Below are 8,924 nucleotides of genomic sequence, written 5' to 3' on the forward strand. Positions count from 1 at the left end.
TTTTTCCACGCGGTCCCAATTTCCCCCAATACATTTCCAGAGAGTTCCTAGGGGGGCACCTTTGGATTTAACCCACTCCTCCAGTGCTCTGGAAACCTCCTCCAATTTAAATGCTTTCAATTTCATTGCTAAACTGCTGGGTTATGATTCTTGACAGTAAAGCTACACGGATAATAAACTATATGTTACCTGCCCCAGATGAATGGATCCGATCCGAGTCATGGTGTTGGGATCCGATCTGTGTTGGGGGGTTTTTAAGACCCTTTTTTGCTTGTTTTTTTAAGAACTTAGTTTGACTTTGGTTTTGTCACTCGTTTTTTTATTTTTTTTATTTGGCACACAGCAAAGATATGCGGAGCTGAATAGACTTAAGCGTAGGAAGTGGGTATAGGTCATACCCCACATCCAGAGTTACCCAGCAAACCTTGTTTCATATATACATTTACACTGCATTTCCTATACACTGCATTACACATTCTGAAATCCACTTGGTTACTTTCTTGTGACCAATTTCTGGATGTCATACTTTTTATACGCACTGTTTATACAACTTACTTTTTACCTTACTTTATGTTTTAGGCTTATTTTGTCCATTGTTATCTTGTCCACTGTAAATCGTTTCCTGGGTACTCCCCCTTATCTTAACTAGTACAGACATTCTGTTTCCAATTTATTCCTCTCTCTAATCCTGGCTCCCAGAAAAGAAGGCCTCACCCATGGCCCATTACTCTTGTCAAGCCAGGCCTATCTTAACCATTATTATTGACCCGTTTCTCAAAACACACCGAGAATGGAGCTCAGACAGAGTACAAATAACACATGAAATTGGCTCAGCTCACCTAACAGTGCTTGGTTTGGGAAGGGGAGGCAGACGTGGAATTCACCTGTGCAGAGAAGAACTATGAAACATCAGTATGAGCTACTGTATTTAGGATCCCTCTGCATCAGAAACTGCCATGTGTGGGGAGGAAGGCTGATCTTGTGGGGAAGGCACTGGGCTCGGAGATGTGCATTCAATTCCTAGCTCTGTCCTAAAGGTCCTGCTTGACCCTGGGTCCAGCCAACCCTCCTCTCCCTTGGTCCCCAGCCGTCACTAGCTGCTGGACAGCGCCCAGTGCAGAGGCCATGACTGCCTGACTGACTCTCTCAGCTGTTACAGGGCGAGACCTTGGTGCCAGGTTCCCTCTCCTGATGCACACCCCACCGGGCGACTTGCCACAGGCCGAGCCATGCTGGGATGTTACTTGTATGATGATTGCACCCAAAACCACCAACCAGGGTCAGGGCCCATGGTGCTGGCCTGAAGGGCTCACCATCGAAGAAGCTGCACCCCCACCCTCTCTGCGACCGGCTGCTCCTGCGCTTGCCCTGCATTGCCTGAATCTAATGGGGACGGCGAGCTGCTCAGAGCAACTCCCTACAGTTCTGAGCAGCTGCTGCTCTCTTGGGACTGTCCCCTTTGCGTGCTGCAGGCAGGCGCCTTGGCTCTAGCATCTCAGATGCGAAGGGTTCTCTCCTCTGGGTGGGGCTCAGTCAATGATTTCATGAACATATCGGTGTTGTAGAACAGGAACGGTCTGACCACTATGAAGCTCCAAAAATAGAAGCTAGTGCACGGCCCAGAAAAGTCTGGTGCCCTCCCCATCCTATCCAAAATACCTGCATTGTCCCACGTGTCACCCACTTACAGCACGTGGCCATTCACCAGAGCACGGCAGGGCCAGCGCCCGAGATGCTGTATGGTTATTTATTGCCAGTTAAATAGGCGGGGGGATGGGGAGGACATGATTTTTATGTGGCACATTTGTGCTGTCTGTGGCTTTTTTTTTTTTTAAATCTGTTTTTCATCATAAAAGAACACTGAAAATAAGCAACAACTGGTACCTCCTAGCCAGAACAGCTTCATTGCCTGAAACGTACTTAATCATGTAACAAAAAATGTAAATTGTCATCTTAGGGAAAGTGATTTTGTAGTTCACTAACCATGTTATGCACTACCAAGAGGCCAGGACGCATGTAAGGGGTTTTGTATTTTATAGATACAAACCTACTAATTAAATATGTCCTAGTGTCTCCAATGCCTGCAGAAGGGATGAATCTCCTGCACAGTTTATACCTTAGGCATCTAATGAGTGTGGAAGGAGAAACGTCAGGTAGGTGGGAGGAGAAGTTACTTCACCAACATTACCTGAAATGCACAGGAGATCTCTCCGCACACAAGAATGTAATATGTGCCAATTCTCATGTGATGAGCAGGAAAAGACACTTACAAAGATCTCCATTCCCAAGCCGTACTTATTAAAAACAAAAAAGCTACAAACATTCCATCACCCAGCATGTGGAGGGAGTACATGTGTGTGTTCCTGGTGGGTGTATGTATGTGTGCGCACGTGTGCTTTCATGTGTGTGTTAGTGAGGGTTTCTAGCTTGCTGGCTGATGCAGAATCACTTGACTTAAAGTTAATATCCTGCAATTCGGGCGTCTGGCTCCAATCCTGTTATGTTTTTAGATATTCATTAGCTGAATCCAAATGGGCTGTCATTCTCTCTCTGATCACACCTTCCCGCACTGTTCGCTGCAGTGATTCCCTAGCTGGGATGCTTATCGATTTCCCGACCAGGCAGTTCGCTGCCTTTTCAGCTGCAGCTTCACTCAGCTATTTGCTCTTGCCTGCAGATAGTTCACCAGCCATTAGCTGCGACCAATGCAGATGATGTTTGTCTCTGGGCCTATGGAGGAGATGCCGTTCCAAAACCAGACATGGGGGAATTCTAAAGCTGGCTGGAGTCATGGAAAGGAAACACCCTTGCACTGGCCTTCCCCCTCTGATATTTACTCCCCAGCGGGGCAGCTAGTGCAGCAAGGTGATGAGAGCAGGTCGAAATGACCTGCTGGTTACAATGCCAGCCCAGTCCCCCGCCATCAGCAGGACTGGTGGAGCCTCGCTGATAGGAGAAGCTGAAGTGAACAAGGTCTTGGTGTGAGGTGACCACTTCAGAGTCATCTCAGGAACCTGATAGTCACATCACATCTGGTTGCTATAGCCAGTTCCTTAAATACTGTAGGCTCAATTTAATCAGGCCCTGCCGACCTGAATACAAATAACTTATCTAACTCTTCTTTAAGCGGTTCCTGCTCTATTTTGTCTTGCATTCCTTGACCCTTGTTGTTAATATTGTGTTAAGTATCTGGTTACAATTTCCTTTTTAGTACGGACTGAAGCAAAACAGGTATTAAACACCTCAGCCTTCTTGAGGTCATCCATTCTTAGCTCTCCTTCCCCACTAAGTAGTGGACTACACTTGCCCTCATCTTTCTCTTGCTCCAAAGGTATTTCTAGAACCTCTTTTTATTGTCTTTTACGCTTGCCAGGTGTAACTCATTGTATGCTTTAGCGTTTCTGATTTCGTCCCTCCATGCTTGTGCTCTTCTTTAGCACTCCTCCCTCGCAGTACTGGTAATGAGAACGATGATAAAGCCTGGGGAATGCATGGCAGCCTCACTTTGTAACCTGCGCCACAGCTGGCAGCTATTGGAGCCAAGTACGCTGCAGAAGGAATACATTAACCCTCCATTGCTGGACCCTCCGTGCAGCCACGCAAGGGCACCTCGCTGCCCGCATGTCATGACATGTCTGGGCCTGTGTGTGTGTGAGCAACGAGTAACTTTGCTATAGATCAGTCCTGCATCCAGGCCTTGGCAGGAATCTCTCAGGTGGCGGGGAGGGAAGAGACCAGGGCGAGACTCTGAGAATGGAAAATTGTTTATTACGCAGAGTTTCTTTGGCTGATTTCACCCTGAGGAGCTGGGTTTTGGGCTCTGGCTCTAACAGCATTTCCTGCACCACATTCCCATTGCAAAACTGTTCTGGGGGGAGGGGGTGTGTGCGGGTGGATTGCTAGTCTATTCAAAGTGCAACTACAGCGTCTGCAGGAGACAGGCTAGTCCATACAAAAGAGGGAAGAAAGCACGTTAATGTGTCTCTTTCGGGGGGGGCGCACAACAGTATCTTAGCAGGAATTAAGCAAAAACATGTTCAATGCAAAGTCCCTAGGCACTTGGGGGAGGAAGCAGGTCAGCGGCCTGCAGCTGTATGATTTGATCTAAATAGCCAATAATCAGCAAGTGGCCCCGGGGGGGGGGGGGGGAGGAGGAGGAGAGGATGGCAGGGGCTGCCCCAGAGCACATGGCATCATTGAAGTTGTGAGAGCTCTAGAAAAACTTCAGTGTGATGCCCAGGCTGCTGTAACCCACCCCCACTGCAAATCTCCGGCAGAGAGAAATGCAGTTTCAACAGAATAACAACAGTCATGCCGCATGCCAGGCACGGTGGAGCTGTGACCTCTGGAGAGGTCCCGCACACAGCTCCCTCTCGGAGGGCTCCAGCCAAGCCCACTTGCTAGCTAGGGCTAGTTGTATCATTTTTTTAAACCCTGTTCAATTACCCAAAACGTTCTGAAGCTGGAGTCAATGCCCAGCAAAGTGAAGGCTCCCTGCGTCCCTGGAGCTCACATGGCCGGCCTGAGGCTGCTTTCTTGTTGCCTGTGTGAGTGGCCCAGGGGATCCCATGGGTGGTGCCATGGGGCCCTGCCGCAGTCAAAGGCAGGGCTGGCTGGGGAGCTGCAGCACCATTCACAGTTACGGAGCGGCAGGAGCAGGGGCGGGCGTGTAGCCATTACATGAGCTGGCTCTGCCACCTTGAGTCAGGCTGGGCACTGGCGGACTGCATGGGCTAGGCACCGCTCAGCGTGAGGCAGGGTGGCAGAACGGGGTGCAGGGCTGGGTCAGCCCCTCTCAGATCTCCAGTTTCTTCTTCATCTCCATCCTGTAAATGATCTGGTAGCCATCATCCCAGGCATAGATCTGCCGCTCCTTGGGGTTGTACTTCATGCTGGAGTGAGACCCGTAGCGCTTGGGGAAGTAGACCAACGCAGCGTCCTCGGGCGTCATGGCGCCGCTGACGTCGAAGACGCACTGCACGCGGGAGCGGCTAGGAAGCCGCGTGTTATACACCACGTAGAGGGCCCCGCACATGACGAAGGCACTCTCGGCATTCTCTCGGGGGCAGGGCGTGTCCCACATCTGCTCTGTGTCCAGGGAGACGGGGTCCAGCTTGGCCAAGCAGATGTTCTTCTCGTTCTCCCTGGTGGCGTAGATGGCCCAGAACCCTTCCTCATCTGCCGCCACCTCGATGTAGTTGAAGGTGGAGAGGCCAAAGACAGGGATCTGCTCCTCAGCTGGGAACACAGAGCTGTCCACAATGGTCTTGTTGGCCAAGTTGAACTTGATGACCTGGAAGGTGCCCTGCTGCCTGATGTAGTAGAGATGTCCTCCGTACACCAGGTGCCCGGTGCCCACCCAGGGATAGGGCAGCTTGATGCGGGCTGCCTTCCGCGTGGCAGAGAACAGCGTAAACTCCCTCATCCTGGGGAACACGTAGACTGTGTCGTTTCTGGTGCCGTCAAAGACGTAGATCTTCTCAGAGCTGCCCACCGGGTCTTTGGTCCACAGCCCAGCACTGCTGCCAAACTTCTTTACAATCTTCATGGCTTTGACCTGGGAGATGGTGTCGCTGCAATCTGCGAGAGTCAGGAGAGCCCATGAGACCCAACCCCCCACAGCCAGCCAGGGTGCCTTCACACCCTCCCTGGGCACCTCAGCACAGGGGGCTGGGGACCCCCGAGGGAGAAGCGCCTCATGGGAGGAGGAAGGTTTCTAGCAGAGAATATTTAGGGAGGGCTTTACTTCTGAGGCAAGAAAATGTGATTCCTCCTCAGTCCCATCACCTACAAATGTGGTGAGCTGAGACCCTGACTTGAACCCTGCCCATTATTTTCCTCTCCCTACCCTGCTGGGTCGGGTTTGGTACCTCTGCCCATCACAGTGGTGTCTGGTGCCCTACACAGAAAATCAATAGTAGCTGTGAAGTAGACACCATGAAGCCTCAGGCTCTTTCCCTTCCTGGGGCACAGACGCGGCTCACTCGGGCAAGGGGAAAGCTTGGATTTGCAGAGGCCTTTGTCAGGAGGGAAGGTTTTTCTGTATTTCCCACGGATCTGGAAGTTGGTTTCCCAGCGTGGAGTGTTTTAACCCCAGCTCTCATGCTACGTCCCGTCCCCCCCTCCCCGTTCTGAGAACCGAGGGTCACAGCTTGGCAGATAGGCCCCCCCGTGTCATGCACTAAAGTCTCTCTTGAGACATCTGCCTCAGGCATTTCCGGTGCAAAGCTGCCATCTTGGGCTGGATCCCAAGGTTGTGCGGTGAACTCACAATGGCCAGAACTTCCAGAATAAACTGCTTTTTTTCATGCCTCATTTTTGGGAGCCTGGCTGGAGACACCAAGCGTGGGTTCTCAAACAGCCGCAGCACCTTCCTAGGCACTGAACATGGGCCAAGATGCAGAAATGCCCCGGGCCAAGCTGCTCCCACTGTGACATGGGGGGAGGGCAGATTTCACAAGAACTCGGCGCCTGCCTGCACCCAGGGTGCTGGGTAGCTGGAATCTCCTGGAGGCTCAAGCCACGCACCCAAAACAGACAACTGTGAAAATTTTGACCCAAACCTCTTTGTTTAAAAAGGAGCCCGAACAAAACTTCCTTGTCTCGTCAAACTCCAGTGCTCCCCAGAAAACTGGGACTGATTTGTTTTAGTTTCTGGCAGAAGCTCATGTTTCTCCCTGGAGCTGGTTTCCCTGCTGCGACGGGGGCCTTGGCTCTGATGATCAGAAAACTGATTTGACTGATGTGGTAACGACACTTTCTAAGTAAGTGTCTATTGATCCCTTTGACTGCAGCAGTGCGAGGTTCCCAGGGGACAGCGCAGCTCTGGAGGACAGGCCGAGGTCTCCAGAGGTCTGTGGAGCGCACTCGCACACCCAGGGATGGAGGGCAGCGGAGACCATGGAGTGTGAATGTGTCAGGAGAGGAGGGGGCTGATGAAGTGCTGGCAGCAGGAGTGGACAAGCGCCACACCCGCACGTTGCCGGGAAGGGCTTCAGAGGGTGTGAGCGACAGAGACTCAATGGAGGGCACAATGAGGGCAGGGAGTAGGCTAGTCCTGTATTGAAGGACAGCTGAGCTCAGGGCCCCGTTGTGCGAGGCAATGCAAATCCTGGAGCCAGTCCCTGCCCCACACGCTGACAGGCTCCACAGGAATCTAGTGACCCCCTTGTACCGGGGCGGGGGAGCTGAGGCAGAGACAGCCCGTGTCTCTAGTGGAGCACAGCCTGAACACAGGTCTCAGCCCAGCCTAGCCACAGAGCCAGGGGCCTGACGGAACCAGCCAGGGGAGAATTTGGCCTGGGGCAGGGGCAGAACGATGCTCCAGACAGCGGCTCTGCACCTACACAAACACTCCTGAGCAGATCCCTGTGGCAGAGTCTAAGCACTGCTCAGGGTGCACGGCGCTGGCTAGGGACAAAGCCAGGCCCCGCCTGCCGCATGGCCTCACCTGTCAGCTTCTCGTACTTCTCATTCTTCCTCTTCTTGGCGGTGGAGACCTGGTTCTCCATCAGCTTGTCATCCACCTCCACGCACGGCGGCGCAGGGTTCTGCGTCTCTAGATAGTCCACCTCTCGCTCCAGCCGGTCCACCCGCACTGCCGTGTTCTCCACCTCTGCGCGCAGCCCATCCCGCTCCTTCTCCATGTTCTCCAGCAGTGTGATCACCTGGTTCTTGAACTCGCGCAGCTCGGTGGAGTAGCGGCTGCTCTGGTCATGCCACTGGGAGATCCTCTCCTGGGGAGGCGGGCAGGAAAGATGCTGCCTGGAGAGGACTAGTGCAGAGTGTACGGGGGCAGCCCTCACCATCCCCCTTGCCTTCGGGGCACGGGAATACTGCTGTTCCCAGGGGCCAGTGCGGCTGGCCGGCAGCACCACTTGCTTGTCTGCTAGTGTGTGAATGGCCTTGTTACCCCCCAGCTCTGCCCCGATAGCTGGGGGACACCGTGACCAGACACCTGCCCAGGAACCCCCCTCCTCAGCTGCTCCCTCCTGGGAGCAGCAATGCCTGGAGAGCACTTTGGAGACTCCCTCTAGCCCCAGCTCTCCTGCACTCCCCTGGCTGGCTGCACGCACATATGGCTCCTGCTCCTACGCGCCTCCCAGTTCTTGGCAGTTGCACCCTCTGCATGTGTCCTGCTGGCTCCTCCGCTCACAGCACTACTGCCAGGGGCGGGGAGCCCTGCGGCACGGGCCCCTTCACCCAGCCGGCCCCACCCCATTCAGTGCAGTTAGAACAGCGCTGACTTGAGCAGAAATGCACTGCAGACACGGCGAAGTAGGGGCCAGGCCTGGGGCTGGCTCCCCCCTGCCAGGAGGGGAGAGGTGCGCTTACCTCCAAGACAGCAAGTCTTCTCTCCATGTACTCCATGAACTGCTGCTGCTGAGCGTTGCTGGACCACACCAGCAGCAGGGCGAGGAGGCGGCAGAGGCCTGGGGCCATGGCTGGGCTGCTCGGCCGAGCGGGTGCGTTCAGCGCGCTCTCCACGCTGGACTCCAGCTCACGGCTTTGGAATGCCGGGCCAGTCCTAGGGGGCGGGACGCTGCCTCGCTGGCGGTTATTAAATCCAGATGGCTCGGGAGACAGGCTGATTGGTGCCAAAAGAAACCAGCTCCAAGCGCCTTAACCCCTTGGTGGGCTGGGGGCCAAGGATAGAATGGCTGCAGCAGAAGGCTCCGCCACCATCTCCGTTCGGCTTTCCAGAGCATTGTCGCTGCCTGGGCTGCTCAGAAAGGTGCAAGCCAGTCTCCAAAGGTCGGCAGACGCTGCAGTCTCTGCTCAGTGCACGCAGCGTGCCCGGAGCTGCTGATTTCAGCTTTTCTCATCTCACCAGGGATTGCGTTGATCTCCCCTTGCTGCGACGGGACGGGGCTCGGTCTGCCTAGGTCTGGCGTATGCGTGGCCTGTCATCACCACATCTGCGC

At 53.9% G+C, this 8,924-nt stretch overlaps 1 protein-coding gene across 1 annotated transcript; it reads right to left on the minus strand.

The window, feature by feature from the left end:
• Positions 1-3,760: 3,760 nt before the first annotated feature.
• Positions 3,761-8,474, minus strand: OLFML3 (olfactomedin like 3). The gene is made up of 3 exons (XM_067558704.1): positions 8,335-8,474; positions 7,451-7,736; positions 3,761-5,580 (listed from the first exon to the last, which is right to left on the minus strand). Exons 1-3 carry the CDS (start codon positions 8,440-8,442, stop codon positions 4,796-4,798), a joined length of 1,179 nt encoding a protein of 392 aa, XP_067414805.1. The 5' UTR covers positions 8,443-8,474; the 3' UTR covers positions 3,761-4,795.
• Positions 8,475-8,924: the final 450 nt, after the last annotated feature.

This window comes from Emydura macquarii, unplaced genomic scaffold (assembly GCF_026122565.2).
Source record: "Emydura macquarii macquarii isolate MOO-44397 ecotype Brisbane River unplaced genomic scaffold, CSIRO-AGI_Emac_v2 contig_2184, whole genome shotgun sequence".
Classification (NCBI taxonomy): Eukaryota; Metazoa; Chordata; order Testudines; family Chelidae; genus Emydura; species Emydura macquarii.

Excerpts from the sequence above, each read along its gene's own strand:
- OLFML3 (XM_067558704.1), bottom strand. The coding sequence starts at position 8,442 with ATGGCCCCAGGCCTCTGCCGCCTCCTCGCCCTGCTGCTGGTGTGGTCC. Across the intron at positions 7,737-8,334 it reads GAAGACTTGCTGTCTTGGAG|GAGAGGATCTCCCAGTGGCA; the intron begins GTAAGCGCACCT and ends CCGCCTCCCCAG. Across the intron at positions 5,581-7,450 it reads GAAGTACGAGAAGCTGACAG|ATTGCAGCGACACCATCTCC; the intron begins GTGAGGCCATGC and ends TGACTCTCGCAG.